The 21099-nt window shown below is 34.1% G+C and overlaps 2 protein-coding genes across 3 annotated transcripts in view; one reads left to right on the top strand and one right to left on the bottom strand.

Annotated features, from left to right (window-relative positions):
* Positions 1 to 21099, bottom strand: part of LOC125838141 (signal recognition particle 14 kDa protein) — a 325612-nt gene that overhangs the window by 215939 nt on the left and 88574 nt on the right. The gene's annotated exons all lie outside the window — the stretch shown is intronic.
* LOC125838128 (spermidine synthase 2-like) lies at positions 3110 to 6971 on the top strand. 2 transcript variants are annotated; one of them, XM_049517185.1, is made up of 9 exons: positions 3110 to 3212; positions 4088 to 4170; positions 4261 to 4383; positions 4534 to 4638; positions 5112 to 5184; positions 5286 to 5357; positions 5483 to 5678; positions 6651 to 6780; positions 6880 to 6971. In XM_049517185.1, the coding sequence occupies exons 1-9, from the start codon at positions 3110 to 3112 to the stop codon at positions 6940 to 6942; spliced, it is 948 nt and encodes a 315-aa protein (XP_049373142.1). In that variant the 3' UTR covers positions 6943 to 6971. The 2 variants fall into 2 exon arrangements, with proteins under 2 accessions (XP_049373142.1, XP_049373143.1); XM_049517186.1 differs by having other exon boundaries at positions 3139 to 3193.

Genomic DNA, 21099 nt, shown 5'->3' with positions numbered 1-21099 from the left:
TTTTTCTATCACATGCTACTAAATTTAGGTATATATTTAGTATTCAAGAACAATCATATCATATATAAAAGAGAAACATAAACAAGGTGATGTGGCATCTCTTTATGATCTCCATTTTTATTTATCTTTTATCTCTTTTTTGACTTTTTTTTTTTTTTAATTTCTTTAATTATTTTATTTTGTAAAAGCATCTCCTTAACTCATAGTTCCTTAATAAATAAAATCATAACTTTCAAGTTTTTCATATTCATAACTTTCAATTATTTAAGGTGCAAATTTGTAACATCTTAAAATCATTTTAATAGAATATTTTTTTTTGAGTTATATGTACCTCCCACTATAATTGTCTTCTTTATTAGAGTTTATAATATATATTCATGTATTCTTACACCTTAAATTTTATAATTCTTAATTAAATTTTATTGATGTGGAGTAATGACATGTTAAAAGATAAGAGCTAAATTTGTTTATTTTATTTTTTATAATTAAAAAAATAATCATTCAATTTAATCAACTTTTCGCCTCCCACTATAATTATCTTCTTAATTAGACATTTTATATGATTCATCCACCTTTAATTTTATATTTTTTAATTAATTTATTAATGTGGATTAATAGTGTATTAAAAGATGGGAGATTAAGTGACAAAAATTAATCTCTCTCTCTCTCTCTCTCTCTCTCTCTATATATATATATATATATATATATATATATATACCTTTCACTACCAAATTATGCATACATGAATTTAACCATTTTAGTTTTAGTTGTTCTTAGGAAATGTTTCAACATAATTTCAATGTATTTTAATTTATTTTTTGAGTAGTAGCAATCTATCTAATGAGATCATGTATTGATGAATATTTATCTTAATTACACTTACTATATGTGTTCTATTCTTTGTAAAATTTCTTCATAGGCTAATAAGATTTCTCATCTTATTGGTTGAAATTTTATATTTTTGCTCCATTGCTATTTTTTTCTCAATATTTTCTAAATTTTAATGATTCATGCTCTGTCATCTATATTGAGAAGCTTGACACATACAACAGATTTCTTCTAAGGTGATTCTACGCACTCAATTTTAAATTCATAAAATAAATTCTCCTCCTATTTTATTTCAATTTCTTTTATGATATATAGTTTCTTAGATTAACTTTGTTCAAGAATATGATTAATGATTGATATTGTGCAACATTGAAAATTATTTTGAAGTTTATGACTCAAAAATATAGGCAAAAATTAATTTCTTGACGAGAAATTAAAAGGAAATAAGAAGTCTACTATTAAAAATTAAGTCATTTGTATTTGTTCATAAAATTAATAACATGCATTATGCTTTATATATGTATAATGCATTTGAAATAATTGTTATGAGTAGTGCAAGAGTCAAACTATTGACTAAGTAACTGTAATTTTTTAATTTTTCTTAATAAAGATATCATTGAAAGAGTCAAACTATTCACTAAGTAATGGTAACTTTTTAATTTTTCTCAATAAAGATGCAAGTAAATTAGTAACTTCTTTGTATATTAATGATAGTTAGAATTTGGATAATTCGTCCCTTTTTTTTATATATATTTTTTTATCTTGCGCTTATAAATATATATAATACCTTTTGTTTGGAAAAAAAGAAAGAAAAAAATGCATTATCCATGAAAGTGAAAGTATTCAATTTTATATTTAGTCTACATAATAGATAACTCACTATTATTAATAGATGTTTCATCAATTATTTTTATTTTCTTATATTTTTTTTATTATCTATATTGTATATACATATAAAATTAAGCATATACAAGACGATATGATACTTTTCTATAACAACTGTTCATAACTTTTTTTCTTATCTTCTATTGACATCTTTCACTATTTTTTTCATTTAATTGTTTTTAAAAAATCTAATATCCATTATTAATAAGAAAAAATCAGCTAAAGAATAAAAAATCTGATGAAACCTTTTATGGTCAGCATTTTTTTTTAATCTTTTCTTCCATTTACTTGTATCAAAAAACTATGAAGAAAAAGGGAAAAAACAATGTCCAGTATATTAACGATAGGTAACTATCGGTAACTATAACAGATAAATATTAAAATTTAAAAAAAAAACATAAATAATTATTTAGGAGGAAAAACAAGTCTTAACTATAATCAAAATAAAATTTATCTCTTTATTTTTATTTAATTTATAAAAAGTTCATTCAAAATTATTATTATATCGCGCGAAGCGCGGACAAATTTTTATTTTTCAAAAGTAGAAAATATTGAAGACTTTATATAATCCATAACAAGATCACAAGTAAATCACTAGATAGAGATATGAATGTAGAAGAATTGTAAAGACACTAATCTTGTTCACTGCTCAAAATGTGAGTAGAATAGAAAAGTAGTGTAATATCTGACTTAGAGATCATATCCTTATATAAAATTTGTTTAAATACCTTATAATTAAATGATACGTTTTCAATAAGTCTTCATCAAACAGTCAAGAAAAGGCCAGTGGGTTTCTTTTTCTATATATATATATATATATATATAGCTAGGGATAAGGCACAAGTATCCCGTTAGACTATGACCGAAATCTCAGAGACACACCTTAACTAAACTAAGGTCCTACTACCCTCCCTGAACTTATTTTTTTTGTAATTGTGTACACCTTTTAGCTTACCTGACATACTCCGTGGCTCTACAAAATTGAGGTGCGTGGGAGATATTTCGAGGCCACGTAAGCCCAAAAGGTGTACAAAACTACAAAAAAAATGGATTCAGGAGGGTAATAGGAGCTTAGTTTAGTTAAGGTGTGTCTCTAGAATTTCGGTCATAGTCTAAGAGGTACCTGTACCTTTTTCCATATATATATCAATAATTAAGTTTAGAGGAAACAAGAGGTCGTGTTACACGCCTCTAGCTAGTCCAAACAATATAAATACAACTCAGCAAGAAATAATTTATAATTCCAAAATATTCAAGAAGGTTGATGAAAGCTGTATGGTTATTGACGCTGTAACTCCCTCTTATATAATAAGATTAATAAAATATTACGATAATCATATGTATTTATTAGAGTGCAAAATCTTAGTTTTAGAAACAACAAATAAAAATAAAGAAAATGGAAGAGGAATATTGTGTGAATGTTGATCACAGTGGCAAAGAAATGGAATGCCTTTCAATTATTCCTGGATGGTATTCAGATGTCAGTGATCTCTTTCCTGGTCAGCATTCTATCTATCTCGATTATTTTATCAGATATATATATTATTACTTTTAATATGTATTAATATTAGGTAACTTTTACGCATTAAAGCTTAAATAGATAAAAAGAAACTTACTATTTTTTGCTCTATTAAGATTTTGAATTTGAAACCTCACGATTATGCTTTCACAAAATATTCATATCTGAAATTAAATTTACTCCTTCAAGCTTAATATATTTTTTCCCACTCAAATCTATAGGTAACTGACCTAGCTTTCAAAATATAATATAATACACATTTTGTTTTTATTGTATGTGACATAATTTAACTTGACCTGCATGGTATTAATACATTTTAAATTTATGGTCTAAAGTAATTATAAGATATTGTATGGTTGTAAATCATTTTAGAAGATATTAAAGTTAAATTATTTTTCATATATATCATTCATTTGATGAGTTTGTAACTACTTCATAACTTTCTAGTAGCATAGGTTGAGAAATGAGAATAATCAAAGGGTAATAATATATTTATATATCTCATAAATTAATATAATATATTGTTTGATCTTTTACTAGTCAGAATTAAATTGTCAGTACTCTTTGGCCATGAGATGTGCTTAAATTTGATTATGAGTGGATGATTACCTATCTATAATTATATTCCTTTCTTAATATTAATATTATTATTATTATTGAATTAGAATAGCTTGTTAAATTCTGAGGGATACACTTATATTAATATCAAATGAAATATCGTTAAGGACAATATCAATGACATGTTCAAACTACAAAGAATTCTCTTCCAATTTTGTGATGAAATATTTATTTATTTATTTATTTTAACTAAATGGTGGGTAATTGATTATTGCATTGGTGAATAAAAACTGTTAGTACCTGGAGAAATTATGTCAATTAAGATAGAAAAGATATTATTCAAGGGGAGGTCAAAGTACCAGGATATTATGATCTTTCAGGTACTTATTACTTTACCATACTTTTAATTATGTAATTAATTAATATTGTAAATATTATTAATTATTAATCAATTAATATTACTGTGGCAGTCATTAACTTTTGGAAAAGTGATAGTTCTTGATGGTATAATTCAACACACAGAGAGAGATGTATGTTCTTATGTTGAAATGATTGTCCATCTCCCACTTGCTTCTATTCCTAACCCAAAGAAGGTAACTTTTTTTTTATTTATCACTCGGTGTCTGATATCTACATTGAAGTCTGACTAAATTCGAATGTGCACTAGATCAGCTTTATAAATTCTTCTGTCGTCCATACATAGATTTTCAACATATCTTATATTTTTGTTTGATATTTTTTAGGTTTTGATTGTTGGAGGAGGAATGGGATTTACTTTGAGAGAAGTTTTACGTTATCCATCCGTTGAAAAAGTTGATTTGGTCGAAATTGATGACATGGTGGTTAATGTAAGTACTTATTTTATTATTTTGGACACTTTTTAAGGCCAAAAATAGTGAATTATATATGCGACTGAAAACTTATAAAAACTATAAACAACAAAGGTCTAATATAATGTTGTGGATTGTACTTTAATTTTGTGTAGATACTCTTGTTGATTCATTATTTTGTTTCTAATTATTATTTAGAAAAAATACATAAATACAGAGTTTAAGATATTATAATCTCTAAAATTTCTTATTGGTTATAAAAAATTTAAAAAATCCCCTCTCTGATGTCACCTCTAGAATATATCATATCTCTCTCGGATACATCCCTCTCATTAAGTAATGTATCAGACACTCAAGGAATGTATCCAAGAGCAATGAAAAATCTGTGATTTTTGTAATTGGGAATTTTTTAAAAATAATATGTAATTAGCCCCTAAATTAATGAAATTTCTGTACTTTATTTATGCTTATTATTTTCCAATTAAATATAGGCTTCAAGGAAATATTTTCCTGACATAGCTAAGGGATACGAGGATCCACGTGCAACACTTTATGTTGAAGATGGTAAATATATATTGCCACTCAAATAATTTAATTAGAATTAATTAATAATATTTAGGATGAACAATATATATTAACTTTTGGATACATTTTCAATGTTGAAGGAAATGCATTTGTGAAGAACACTGCTCCAGGAACATATGATGCAATTATTGTAGATTCTTCTGATCCTATTGGTAATTAACTAGTAATATTTTGAATATAATTAAATTAGAAATGGAGGGCCATCCTTTACACGTATTTTGTGTTGGTCTTTAATTTTTACGCGAATTGAAAAAATATGTAAAATGTGTGGATGTAGGACCATCAAAATTTTTCTTTGAAAAGCCCTTCTTTGAGGCAGTTTCAAAAGCCTTAAGGCCAGGAGGAGTTTACTCAACTCAGGGTGAAAGTGCATGGGTTTTCTTGGATATTATTCAAAAACTTGTTGAAGATTGCAACATATTCTTCAAAGGCTCTGTCAACTATGGATGGACTAATGTTCCTTCCTTCCTAAGGCAATCTTCTTTCCATCTCTATTATTATTATGTTTATTATTATTGACTTGTGTGATCAACTATGCATGTCCATATTCAGAAAATGAATGTAGTGGAGAAAAGGATGCTTAAATAGATGTGTGGGCATATTAGGAAAGATATGATTGGAAATGAAGTTATACGATACAAGGTAAGAGTGACCTCTGTGATGAACAAGATGAGGGAAATGAGGCTGAAATGGTTCAAACATGTGAAGAGGAGACGCGTGGATGTGCGTCCATAAGGAGGTGTGAAAGACTGACTATAACAGAAGTTAGGAAGGGTAGAGGTAAGCCAAAGCTTACCGGAATCATGAGCCTAGATAAAAAGATATATATGAAGGTTAAGAATTTGGGTAGAAATTTAATGGGTAGTCAAGAGTTGTAGCATTTTATGTAGGAAAGGCACGAGGCTAGCTTCCCCTCCTTTAATCATATTTAGAAATCACATTTTTTTGTTATTCAGTAATTTATTACTTCCTCTGTGACATTTTATGTGAGTTAGTTTACTCAGCACAAAGTTTAAGAAAAAAATGAAGATTTTTGAAATTTGTGATCTAAAATAAATGATAGATATTTGTGTGACTATAAATCATTTCATTAAGGATAAAATGAGCTTTTTAAAATTAAATTGTTACTTAATATAGAAATGTGTAAACTTTTTTGGACAGACTAAAAAGGAAAGTAAATCATATAAATTGAAACAGATGGAATACTATTTATTGCTCAATTTACTTGGTATCTTTTTTGCTATCTTATTTCCTTATAGTTGTGCTTTAAATTCCTTCTTTCTTTTAAATCGAGGGTCTATAGAAAATAAATGCTCTATCACATAAAAGTAAAGGTAAAATTGAGTACATGTTATTTTCTTGCAAACCCCACTTTATAGAAATGCATTGAATATATTGTTTATTGTTGTTATACAAACAATAATTCTAATATATAATATTTGCAGTGGGGCTATTGGTTTTGTTATTTGCTCGACTGAGGGGCCTCTAGTTGATTTCAAGAATCCTGTAAACAAAGTTGATGTAGATATTATCTCTACAAAATCTGAATCACCTTTGAAGTACTATAACTCAGAGGTACTTTTTTTTCTTCTATTGAATTAAGATTTTATCTTTTAAGTTGTGTATATATAGTCTTTTCTAATAATACTATTTTTTTTCTTAACTGATTCACAGGTTCATACTGCTGCATTTGCTTTGCCAACTTTTGCGCAAAAAGTGCTTTGTCCTAAAAAGTGATTCTTATTGGAAGATATAGGAATTTCAAGCACTATATATTTGATGTTCAAATAAATTTGCAAGGTGATAGTCAATTGCAAACCTTATTTTCTTTTAATAAATGGTTGGTTTTTAGAGGATTTAATTTCAAATGCAAATTTTATTTTCTTGTAATAAATGGTTAATGACAATGGTGGGTGTTTAGGCCGTTCAAATTGGATATGAAAATGTCAGTTTTGAATTTCAGTTTAGAATATCTACAATATATATCACAACTCCTAAAAAATAATTTTACTCTAACTACACAGTATAATTTTCCACCAACAAAGGGGTGTCGGTCGACACCCCTCAACTACATGTGGCTCCGCCACTAGTTATATAATTTTAACTTAAATATATGTACACCTTATCAAATACATAGATTCTTAGTTAAATTTATGTATATATATATTGTTAGATTCAAGTATGTCTAATGTAATGATCCGGTTGATCTTTTTTGAAAAATTTCATAAAATTACCGTTTTTTCCTTCCTGATATTGATCCCGAGTTATTTCCATTCGAGTTTTGAAAGTTGGTCTCGAATTTTGAGTAAAAAGTTGTGAATTTTGTAAGTTCCAAATTTGAAAGGCGAAAGTTGTTGAAAGTTGTTTTTGATGTCTTTTAATTTGAAATTTCGAGTGTCAGAATGAAATTCCTTTGATTTCATTAGTCTCAAAATGTGGGAATTAGTCTATGAGAGTTGTTGGTTTAAGATTCGAATTTTTTTTGAGGATTTGAGGCCCTAAGTTGGAAATTTGTGAAATTTTGGCATTTACGTTTACTTTGGTCAACATTTGTGGTTTGGATGCTCGGATCGGACTTCTGAGAGTTCCATTGGATTTTGGGAATGATTTTAAGTGTAAGTGAGGTCTTTGTTGATTTTTGGTTGATATTGTCACGACCCAAAAATGTACATAATGTCACTTGTCTATTCCCACAAAGACAAGTCAGCCTCAAACGAAATCAATGTGGAAAAACAGTAAGAAAATAATTTGATAAAGAAAAAAATTATTTTTCTATTAAAGCCCCAAAATCTGATTGTCACGTGTACAAGCCACTCACTACATAAATACAGAATTAAGAAATAAGTACAAGTCTAAAAAATGTACAAGTTTCAAAATTAAGAAAATCAGGACTCACTTTAGCGAAGACCACAAAAGCGAGACTGGCCATTTGGGAGGAGTTCGCTTAAGCAAATCAGGACTCACTTTAGCGATGATCTCCTAAGCGGAGCTAGATTCACAAAGCGAGACCCCCAGTTTTTGTGGGGTTCGCTTAAGCAAACCTGGGTCGCTTTTGTGAAATCAGAGAGAGGTTTTTGGTCTGAAATTTCAGGGTTTAAGCCCCATTTTCATTTTTAGCTTGATAAAATCCTTGGAGGAGATTTTGAAGAGATTTCTTGTGCTAAATCATTATTTGGGTAAGCTTTTGTGACCCTAAAACTTAATTTACCTTTAATTATTTATGAATTTTAACAGAAAAACTTGAGATTTAATTAAAATGGTGATTGTGAACTGATTTTAAGTCCTTTTCCAAAATGGTTTTCACCTTCAAATAAAGATTTTCGGATTCAAACCTCATTTTTGAAATTTGGTTTTTGAGTTGAATGACCCAATTTTCAAAGAGTATGCTATGCAATGTGTAATATTATTATTTCTAGAATCTTATTAAGATTGCTTTATTGAATCATATTGTGTGGCTTTGAACATTGTTCGGAACAGGAAAACTCAAGTTTTGAATTGACTATTTGATTAAATTAAGGCAAGTGATCTCCTAAACCTTGTAAATCTAGTAGAATTGTGTATTTCCCTTCATTGTGTGTGTTGGGGAGTGATGATAATGAGGTGATGAGTTCATTATTCCACTTGATTAACCTTAATGAATAAAAAAAGAAATACTGAAAATACAATGTGTTGATCATAATGCTTGTGATTTGCCTTGTTGTGAGCCTTATTTGATTGATTGATGAAATGCTTTAATGACATTAATGTGGACTTGAATCGCTTGAACTGTTGTCTATCTTTATGGTGTGAAGTTTGTTTATGTGCATTGATTGTTGTAAATCGTGATGAGACATGTGATATAAAGTCGATGGAAAATGGTTCCGACAAGTGATGTGATATAAAACCGACGAGAAATGGTTCCGACTGGTGATGTGATTTAAGGTCGCTGAGAAATGATTTCTGCTAGTGATATGATATAAAGTCAATGGAAAATGATTTTTCATAGTAATGTGATATAAAACTGATGGAAAATAGTTTTGGTTAGTGTTGTGATATAAAGCCGATTAGAAATGATTTCGTCGTCTAGTGACATTGTGTCGAAGGAAAATGATTCTGGCAAGTGATGTGATATAAGTCGATGGGAAATGGTTCTGGCTAGTGATGTGATATAAAGCTGATGGAAAATAGTTCCAGTTAGTGATGTGATATAAAGCCGATGGGAAATGGTTCCGACTAGTGATATGATATTGTCACGACCTAAAAAAGTATATGATGATACTTGTCTATTCCCACAAAGACAAGTCAGCCTCAAACAAAATCAATGCGAAAATACAGTAAGACAAGAACTAGATAAAGAGAAAAACTTATTTTTCTATTAAACCCTTCAAAATCTGGTTGTCACGCCACTAAATACATAAAAGAGGAATTAAGAAATAACTATAAGTCTCAATCTTTGTTTCTCAAATAGAACAAGCTTAAAGAAAAAGGCAAAGAGGGCTCGCCGAAGTGACAAACAACTACTTCTTCAAATCCTTAACAAGCCTCGAAATCAGAAGAAGGAGAAAGAGATCACATGAGTCCGGGCTCGGAACCTACAAAAAAGCAAGGGGTGAGTACCAATAACACGGTACCCAACCAACAACCTAGTAAATAAGTCATCTAGCTAGAATTCGAATACCCCTTACACTCCAACCGAACCTCCTTAAACTATAACCTACACAAAAATCAGCCTAACCTTGTAATTCTACAATACACGGCTCACAAGGCCCAATATCCATAGTACAACAGTCACAATCAACAATCAAATGAATCAAGTAAGTCATTTTTAAAGTCAAGTAGTTCAATCACACACAACAAATACATCAATCTCAAATAACAAGCAAGCCACACATAAGCATCAATAATCAATATCTTGCCGGAATCATTTTGCATCGGCATAATCTTACTAACTGGAACCATTTCTCATCGGCTTTTTGTCAAATCACTAGCCGAATCAATTTTCCATCGGCTTTATAAACACTTGTCGAAACTGAGGCTTAAACCCTGAAATTTGCAGGCCAAAAATCCTCCCAGGTATCACAAAAGCGACAAGGGGTTCACAAATATGGTAAGGAAATCAGGGTAAAACTCTAACAAATTTTCTCTTTTGATTGAATTTTTTTGACAAAATTTGATCCACATTTTTCACATGCATGATAATCTTCGTTCTTCACATAAACTTCATCATTGCGGATTGTCAGGGTTAAAATTGAAGTCTTGTGCATTAAACTAAGCACATGTTAATGATATTGGAACCCTGCGTTAAAAAATATAAACATAGTTGAAAGTGGAGCTCATGCGTTGAAAGTAGGTGAAATGGTTTGATGTGCCCTTATACTTGTATGAGTTTATATTTTGGACCCTTCTATTTGACTCTTTCTCAACTGAACCCTTAAACTCAATACTTTAAGCCCTTCTGATCATTGACCAATCTTATGTGACAATTTAATTATTGAGTTGGCACTGTTGCGCCCCATTTTTCTTAAAACAGGTTTTGGTGCACGACCTAATAACTCTTTTGGACTTTTGATTGAAATTGAAAAGTCGCCACCTAAAGAATTAAGACGCGTTAGGGCACTTATCTAACCTAATTAATTTTAGCTAAGGTCAACGAACCAGAGATCAGGGTAAGGGTTCAAATTACCTCGAGGGGAAGGTGTTAGGCATCCCTTGAGGTCCACAAATTTGGGTCCCGATCGTATCTCATGCAATTTATGTGGGGGTTACAAGTAGCAATTAATGTCACTTCATTTATTGGTTGTTTATTAAACATGTTTGCTAGGTGATCACTATCATTAAGCAATTAATATCATTTTATTTGTTTATTTAATCGATTAAACATGCAAAACTAAGCGATAACATTAAATATATATATTGAACATGAAATAATTTATGAGAAGACAGAACTTACACAATCAAATAGGATAATCAATTTTTTTTTCTATTAAACTATCCCAAATAAATATAATTATTATAAACATATAAAAGGGAGAAGGAAAGGGAGACTCTGAAGGACTTTGTGGATCATCACTCGACTTTTCTTTATTTCGGTCGGCTTCTCGTAGGGACAGACAAAACTAAGGTTTGTCTTTAAGATCGAGTCGATGTCATCATCTCCGTAGGGCCTAAACTACCCCTACCCCACCACCACATGCTTTTCGTCTCTAAAAGGTGCCTAGCGTCCCCGCTTAAGGTCCAAGAGGCATTGGACTACTATTAGGACGGGTGTAGACTGAAATAAATTCCTAATAGGCTCACCAAGACACCAAGTCGAACAATTTGGACGAGCATTTAGCACATAAGTCTCATATTGGCCTTTAAATTTTAATTAATATGCTAGCAAACACAGGTAAAGTGAAAAGGTCACATGCTTAAGTGTGTGAGTATACAAACATAAATATATATAGACCGGCAATGCAACAATTTATATATTAATTTCAAAGGAGCAGGAAAGTTATTAAATGCAGGAAAGTATTAACTGATTTTAAATGAGTGGCATAACAATGATCAAGATACAGGAAATATTTTAGAGCAATGGCTGATTTTATTTAATTATTAGCATAGGTTGGTCAATAACAAGGGCTGAAATATTTAAACAGGGGCAGATGAGCATGCACATAAAGATTTATTTTTATCTTAAATGGCAAAGCGGTTGATTAATGTAGAAAATAATTATTAAGTATAAACTGATCGGGGGGGAACATCGGGTGTTTTAAAACAGACTGAAGCATGCTGAAAATAGTTGAATTAAATTATTTTAATTGGCAAAATATATTACAGATTCAGAAAATATTAACAGTGAGCAGAAACCAATCATATCAGGGTTGTTTCTGTTATTTAAAATGCTGGAAATTAGTAGAAATATGAATATAACAAGATGATTTGATCAATCTAATTAACATGGTCTTATTCATGAAATCCTATAGGTGGGGGTTCAAAATATGCAAATGTTGAAGTGGTGATTAATCCTATAGGCAGGATTTCTATATAAAGATATACTAGTTTAAAAAAACACATAGGCATGCTTTCTAAATGAAACTGAAGTTCAAGCCTATATGCATGAATGCCTATACCCGTTAGCATGCTAAAAATTTAATGAAGTCCTATGAGCATGATATCTAAATGGCAGAAATAAATTGATATAAAAATAAAATGCTTATATATTTTATATATATAAAGGAACAAATGACATTTATTATTTTAGATTAAAACTTACTAGGACAGATTTGTTGAGATCCATCTTCGAACTCAAACTTCGCCGGAGACGAGAGGAATGGAGACTCGAAGGTCTCGCTGGTTTGTTGTTTGTTGTTGTTGTTGCTAGCCAGAGCAGTTGTTGCTGCTGGTTCTGGTGGTCCTCGCGGCTGCTGCTTGTCTTAAAAAAGAAAAGAAAAGAGAGGAGAGAACATGGGCGCCAGAGCTAGCTTTGCCGGAGTCGTAGCTGGCCGAAAAAGAGAGTGGGTGGTGTTGCCCAGGCTCTAGCTGGCTGCTGGCTGTTTTCCGCTGGCGCTGTTGGTTGTTGCTGCTCACTGGCCAGAGCAGTTGTTGCTTCAGGCGACTGTCCTCGGCAGTGGTGTTCACCTTTTAGAGCTGCTGGTCGGACAACAGCTTTTGTTGCTTGCTTCGTCCGCCAAAAGAGAGTGAAGAGGTGGACGAAGAGAGGTGGGGAAGAAGGTAGAGAGAGGGGAGCAATGAAGAGGGGGAGAGATGGGCGGTTGCCACCAATAAGTAGTGGAGATCTCGCCGGAGAACATAGAGAGGAGGGGCTGCGGCTGCTTCCAAAAGGAAGAGGAAGAATCAATAATGTTTTAGGGTTTGGAGTCTTAGTGTATAAAATAAGAGGGATGAATTTGGACCCTTGATTTAATTGAAACCAACGATCAAGATCAATTCTGATGGATGATTAGAATGGACTGATGAGATTGAATCACTTGAAATTTGAATTTGGACTAAGAATAGGCTAAAATTGAAATCAACAAAGGCTATAATTGAAATGAGAATTTGAATTGAAATGGCTGGAATTGAAATGAACTAGAATAAAATCGGCTAGAATTTAAATGATTTTGAGGAAATTTGAAGAAATGTTATCCAATTAAAATACTACAAAATATTATAATTAAAGTTACTTAAATTTTTAAAACATTTGAATTATTTCGAGTTTTACTAATAATTTAAAAATATTTTAGTAGTATTTACAATAATTTTTATAAAGTATGCTTACTAAAATATATAATTTTTTAGACAAAATTGATTAAAATTTTAAACTCGAAATATGTTTTAAAATTACGTATTTAAACGAATAGCATTCCCAAGAGGGTTAAAGTTCGGTCAAAATTGGATGTTAACTGCTACCCCTTGGTTGCTTGGGAATGAATGATGAATTGTCGAGCAACCAACGTTGACTTAGTAGCCAATTTTGTCCTACCGACGAGAGAGGTCAGTGGGATCAATTGGAATAATAAAAAGTTGGAAAAGGGTAGAACCGAGACTTTGGTATTTAGTCTCCTACATATCTCTGGTTATACGAGAATCAGGTCATGTGTAGTTCTAGACTCAAGAGCAGACGAAACTCCTAAGAATTGAAAGAGCGGTACGACATACGAACGAGAGTGATTGTTTGGTTTGAATGGATTAGAGTAGCGAGGAGAGCGTGACGGAGCGATTTCCAATTCAAGAGTGTAGAATCCGATGAGAAGCGGTAATATGAGTAGCCAAATGTTAAATGAAAATGGTAATATGAGTAGCAAAGAATTTTGATAGAGTCTCTGTTGCGATAGATGTAAGCACGACAATCTTAGCCGAGATGAAGATTGATCTTGCCTGTAAAATGTCAGTCTCTGCAAATTTGTAGCTTGTAATATGAGTAAATAAAGTGATTAGAGTAGATATATCAAATAAACGATAAAAGTAAACATGATGCAATTTCCCATATCGACAATGATCGATGTTTGCCATAAGACTATGAAAATGATGTCTTAGGCTATGATGTCTAGGGCTATGATATGCAAAAATTATATCCTCAAGTCATGAAAATGTTGTTTGCGGGCCATGGAAAAATGATGTCTTTAGACTATGACACCTTTGGATCATGATAAACATAAAGGAATTTCGTAGGCAATGATATGATGTCCACAGGCCATGAAAGATGCCTTTAGACCATGACACCTTTGAAACATAAGTAATGAGTAAAGAAAGCATATCTGTAATTTGGGCATCTGTTAATATTTGTAGCTTGATTGGAATTTATTCGGGCATATGCAAATCTCGAGCACAATGCAATTTCGGGCACATGCAATATCGGGCACAATGCAATCTTCGGGCACAATGTAATTCTCGGGCACATGCAAATCGGCCACAATGCGATCTTCGGGCACATGCAATATCGGGCACATGTAATATCGGCACAATGCAATTCTCGGGCACATGCAATATCGTGCACAATGCAATTCTCGGGAACATGCAATATCGGGCACAATGCAATCTTTGGGCACTTGCAATAACGGGCACAATGCAATCTTCGGGCACATGCAATATCGGGCACAATGCAATCTTCGGGCACATGCAATATCGGGCACAATGTAATCTTCGGGCTCATGCAATATCGGGCACAATGCAATCTTCGGGATCATGCAATATCGGACACAATGCAATCTTCGGGCTCATGCAATATCGGGCACAAATGTAATCTCGGGCACATGCAAATGATGTAATTCTCGGGCACATGCAATATCGGGCAGAATTGTAATCTCGGGCACATGCAATATCGGGCACAATTGTAATCTCGGGCACATGCAAATGATGTAATTCTCGGGCACATGCATAATAGTCGATTTAGGGCATAAAATATCTTGGACTTTCGCCTTGTTGGAAGGGTCGAGTGTCATTTGTTGATAATTCAGAATATTGTAGCTTTGACCCTTCGTCCTATTATAAGGAGTGGGTGCAATTGAATGTTGATTTGTTGGGCTTGATATGAAGTAGCTTGATTCTTTCGTCTGATTGGAAAGATATATCAATAATTAGCTATTTATCGGGCTCAAAATAACTTGGTCCTTCATTCTGTCAGAAGGATAGTATGTCATTTGACAGGCGATTCGTCGAGCTTAATAGCGGTCAGGCGATGTTGAAGTTGTCTTTTGTATCTGTATATGTCTTTCCTGTGTTCAAAGAAAAATTGTGAGTTTAAAAATATGGGCGGTTGATCTGCTCCGACCGGTGTGCTCCCTTTGACTCGCCATCCAGACTTTTCCGGGAATTTGTTTTGTAAAATAGAAGGAGAGAGAATTTTTTGAAAAAGCTTTTGAAAATATTAATTTGTAAAAAGTAATGTTGAATCTTTGACCATGGCGCAGTTCGAGACTTTCCAACATCTGACTCAGTAACAAATCTGTTGTTCTGATCTTTACTGATGATTGTAGCTTGATTGCTTCGAATTTTTTTTTAGATCCTCTCAAAAATTCTGCCTCAGTCTTGATTTGTGCAGAAAATGCTCATTTGAAGGAATTGTTTAGACCCTCTCAAAAATTCTGCCCCAGTTAATGATTTGTGAGAAGAAATGCTTTTTGAAGGAATTTTTGAGTTCCTCTAAAAAATTTTACCCTAGTACCAAGATTTTGTAAGAAACATGCTCTTTGATGGAATTTTTGAGACCCTCTCAAAAATTTTGCCCCAGTTACACAGTCAGAAAGGGAAAATGAAATTTTTATTATGATAAGACCGAACTTCATAGGAGCGCCTACGTATCCCCTCTTAAACGGGAATCAGGTCTGACGTAGTTCCAAATATAAAGTAAAAGCGCATGAAACAAACTTAGATGTAATATCTCTTCACAACATCTGAATTGATAGGTTTGGGCCAAACTTCTCCATCCATTTCTGCAAGTATGAGGGCTCCGCCTGTCAATACCCGAGAGACTATGTATGGTCCTTGCTAGTTTGGTGAGAATTTACCCTTTGCTTCATCTTGATTTGGGAAAATCCGCTTCAAAACCAGTTGACCAGGTGAGAAGTGTCTGGGTCTAACCTTCTTGTTGAACGCTCTAGCCATTCTATTTTGATTGAGTTGACCATGACAAATGGCATTAACTCTTCTTCCATTTATTAATGCCAGATTCTTCGCCCGAACTTGTATCCATTTAGCATCATTCAACTCTGCTTCCTGAATAATTCTTAGAGATGGTATCTCTACTTCAGCAAGTATCACAACTTCATTACCATATACCAGAAAATAAGGCGTAGCCCCAGTAGAAGTTCTGATGGTGATATGATATCCCAGCAATGCAAATGGTAGCTTTTCATGCCAGTGTCTATGATTGTCGATCATTTTGCGCTATATCCTCTTGAAGTTCTTGTTTGCAGCCTCAACAGCTCCATTCATCTGTGGTCTATATGCTGTAGAATTTCGGTGATTGATCTTAAACTTCTGACACAATGATCTCATCAGATCACTATTTAGGTTGGTTCCATTATCAGTGATGATTGACTCAGGAATCCCGAACCTACAGATAATATTATTTTTGACAAAGTCATCCACAACCTTCTTTGTCACTGATTTGTGAGAGGTGGCTTCGACCCATTTGGTGAAGTAGTCGATTGCAACCAAAATGAATCTGTCCATTGGATGTTGCTGGCTCGATTGGACCAATGTCGTCCATGCCCCAAGCTGCAAAGGGCCAAGGTGAACTAGTGACATGGAGTTCGTTGGGAGGAACTCTGATCATAACTGCATGAGTCTGACATTGGTGACATTTTTGAACATAGCGGATACAGTCTGTCTCCATAGTTAGCCAGAAATATCCCGATCTCAGGATCTTCTTGGCCAATGTAAAACCATTCATGTGAGGACCACATGTTCCTGCATGTATCTCTTCAATCAACCTGTTGGTTTCTCCAGCTTCGACGCACCTTAGCAACCCCAAATCGGGAGTCCTTCTATAAAGTATTTCTCCATTTAGAAAGAATTGATACGCTAACCTCCAAATTGTACGCTTTTGTACACTTGTTGCATCCTCTGTATACTCACCGTTCTTCAAATATCCTCGAATGTCATCGTACCAAGGCTTTCCATCAGGCTCTTTCTCAACATGAAAACAATATGATGGTTGCTCGTATATGTGGATGTAAATAGGATCAATGTAATTATGATAAGGATGCTGAATCATGGAAGACAAGGTGGCTAAGACATCTGCGAATTCATTCTGGATCCTTGGCACATGTTTGAATTCTGCCTTGATGAACCTTTTGCACAACCTATGCACGCACTCCAAGTATGGTAACAACTTTCGATTCTTGGTAGCCCATTCTTCTTGGACCTGATGGATCAATAAGTCTGAATCTCTTATTATCAACATTTCCTGGATATCCAAGTCGATAGCGCGTCTGAGGCCTAATATGCAAGCTTCGTATTCAGCCATATTATTTGAGCATAGGAACCTGAGTTTGGCTGATATTGGGTAATATTGCCTAGTTGGTGAGATAAAAACAGCTCTGATGCCAAATCTGCTCAAGTTCTTTGATCCATCAAAAAACATCATCCAACCATCTTATTCTTCAGAAATGTCTTCCCCGATAAAAGCTATTTTTTGTCTGAAAAGTAAGTCTTCAACGGTCTATAATCATCATCTACAGGGTTTTCCACCATATGATTTGCTAATGCATGTGCCTTCACTGCCTTTTGTCTAACATACACTATGTCAAACTCGCTCAGTAATATCTTACATTTAGCCAGTTTACCTGTAGACATGGGCTTTTGAAAGATATACTTCAGAGGATCCATCCTTGAAATCAGATAAGTAGTGTGCGAGGAGAGGTAGTGTCGCAACTTCTGGGGGACCCAAGTTACAACACAACATGTACGCTCTAATAGAGAGTATAGAGCCTCATATAATGTAAACTTCTTACTCATGTAATATATCGCCTGCTCATTCTTTCCAGTCTCATCATGTTGCCCCAAAATGCAGTTGAAAGCATTATCCAACACTGATATGTATAACAACAGTGGTCTACCAGATTCCGGTGGAACCAACACAGGTGGATTGGACAAGTAATCTTTGATTTTGTCAAACGCTTGTTGACATTCGTTTGTCTATTTCACCGCAGCGTCCATCTTCACCAGCTTAAAGATAGGCTCATAAATGACAGTAGACTGGGCTATAAAATGACTGATGTAATTTGGTCGACCCTTGAAACTCATTACCTCTTTCTTACTCTTCAGCGGAGGTAGATCACGAATGACTTTAATTTTCGATGGATCCAGTTCTATACCCCGACGGCTGACAATAAAACCCAAAAGCTTTCCAACAAGGACCCCAAAGACACATTTTGCAGGATTCAACTTCAAGTTATACTTGCGTAGCCTGGCAAAGAAGTTTTGCACATCATCTAGATGATTTGAACCCTTCTTTGATTTGATGATGACGTCATCCACATAAACTTCGATTTCCTTATGGATCATGTCGTGAAACAGAGTAGTCATCGCCCTCATGTATGTAGCACCAGCATTCTTTAACCCGAAAGGAATTACCTTGTAATTGTAGACACCCCACGGTGTGATGAAAACAGTCTTCTCAGCATCGTCCTTGTGCATCTCAATTTGATGATAGCCAGCAAAGCAATCCACGAATGATTGTGTTTCATGCTTAGCAGAGTTATCAATCAAGATGTGTATGTTGGGCAATGGAAAATTATCTTTGGACTAGCTTTGTTGAGATCCCGATATTCCACACAAACTCTAACTTTTCCGTCTTTCTTGGGCACTGGAACGACATTTGCAAGCCAGGTTGGGTACTCCGTCACTTGAAGGATTCCAACATCTAATTGCTTTGATATTTCTTTCTTGATTTTCAAACTTTACTCAGGCTTGTATTTTCTCAGTTTCTGCTTCACAGGAGGACATACTGGATCAGTGGGCAATCGATGAGCTACGATTGAAGTGCTTAACCCTGTCATGTTTGCATAGGACCAGGCGAAGATATCCTTATTCTCCATGAGACACTCTGTATACTCTTTCTTGTCATCTTCTGTCATATGGATGCTTACTCGGGTCTCTTGTCCCACTTCCGAACTTCCCAGATTTATCACCTCTGTTTCCACTAAGTTTGGATTGGCTTTTCCTCGAATTCCTAAACCCTTCTGATTAACTCTTCAGGTACCTCACTTTCTTCGACTTCCTCTAAGTCATTAATGTTAAATTGTGCAGTCTCATTATATTCCATTGTCTCAGATTCAATATTTTTATAACGGATTTTGCTGGAAAAAAGAATAACGCACAAATAAATATAAGATTAAATAGATGGGAAAAACACTTTATTGATTAAACTCAAGAGTTTCGTAATACTGGCATTTGAAAACAATAACAGAGAATTGGAATTTAAAACTGTTTATTGAAAACTTTTAAAATTTGATAGAAAAACTTCTTCCAAAGCTACCCAGATGCCCAACGAGGTCTGGATGATGTTGAGGTCCAAATGATGATGCTTATCTTCACTTCACTGCTTCCTCTAGGGTCCCCTTTCTCCTCCTCGTTGATCACGACATTGCAGCCTTTTCCTTCCTCCTTGGTCAGAGACAAACCTTTCATGTCTTTTAGAAACTCGTCAATGATACCACCCATGAAACCTGCTGATCGGAATGATTGGTGCAGTAGTGGTATGGGTTTCTTCAATGGATAGTAGTACCCATCTCTAGGTGGCTGCCAATCAAGCCAATCCTCAGTAGTATATTTGTATCCCAAGCCGAAAGTGGTTGAATGACGAACGTGTTGTATAGGTTCAACTATTCCTTGTAGATTGGCTCCCAAACTTTTCCCGAGCTCAAAACCAAACCAGGCCATCATATCTATGATCTTCTGGCTAAACCAAGGTTGCACTTCAATGTTGCTAACAAGCTCAACTGTATGGTACATCTCACCGTCTAGATGCCTTCCTTCTATCACATATACATGATGCCCCTTTTCCCCATGGACTACAACCTCTTCATGATCCCATTCAAACTTCAAGCATTGATGAAGAGTAGAGGGAACCGCTCCAGCCATATAAATCGAAGGACGACCCAGCAATAAGTTATATGAGGAATGTCCTAGACCTGGAACGTTATTGGGAAAGTAGCGGGACCAATGAGCATGTCCAGGGTTATTTCCCCAATAGTACCCTTCTGAGAACCATCAAAAGCTCTTACATTCATCTTCCAAGTTTGGATCTTTGCGCTGTCTACTCTCAACTTTGTCAACGTGTTCAGATGACAGATATTTAAACCAGACCCTGCATCAGCCAAGGCTTTGATGATTGTCTTGTCCTGATATTGAGCTAAAATGTACAAAGCCATGTTCTGGGTTGTTCCTTCAAGTGGCAACTCATCTTCGTGAAAAGATATTTTGTATGCCTCAAAAACTTGCCCGACCATTTGGGCTACCTCTCCATGGGTAATGCTAGATGGTACATAAGCTTCACCCAGGATCTCCAAAAGAGCGTTCCGATGAGGTTTGGAGGATTGCAGCAATGATATGATGGATATTTGAGACTGAGTTTTACTCAATTTCACAACAATAGAGTACTCTTTTGCTTGCACCTTCTTCCAAATACCTTGATTTTCAAGTTCTACAATTGGTGCCTTGGACTTGCTAGAGCTCCCATGCACCAAATTTTAAGAAGTGTAAATTCTTCCCGATCTAGTAACTCCTGCTGCAGTGTCTGCTTCTTCCACTTTTGTTTTTCCCTTTTTGTAGTCCCATGGAACAACATGGGTATCATAATGGACAGGGGAAGACGCCCTATTAACAGTGAATAGAGGCTTGGGCATGCCGACCTCAACCTTAAACGGGGCACACCTTTGTACTACCATTGGAGTTTGGGCGGTACCAGTTATTGCATCTTCTGGCTTA

The sequence above is a fragment of the Solanum verrucosum genome, unplaced genomic scaffold, assembly GCF_900185275.1.
Source record: "Solanum verrucosum unplaced genomic scaffold, falcon-dt-bn FXZP01000079.1, whole genome shotgun sequence".
Classification (NCBI taxonomy): Eukaryota; Viridiplantae; Streptophyta; class Magnoliopsida; order Solanales; family Solanaceae; genus Solanum; species Solanum verrucosum.
The sequence above is the reverse complement of the archived record's forward strand: the minus strand, read 5'-3'. Positions and strand labels throughout refer to the sequence as shown.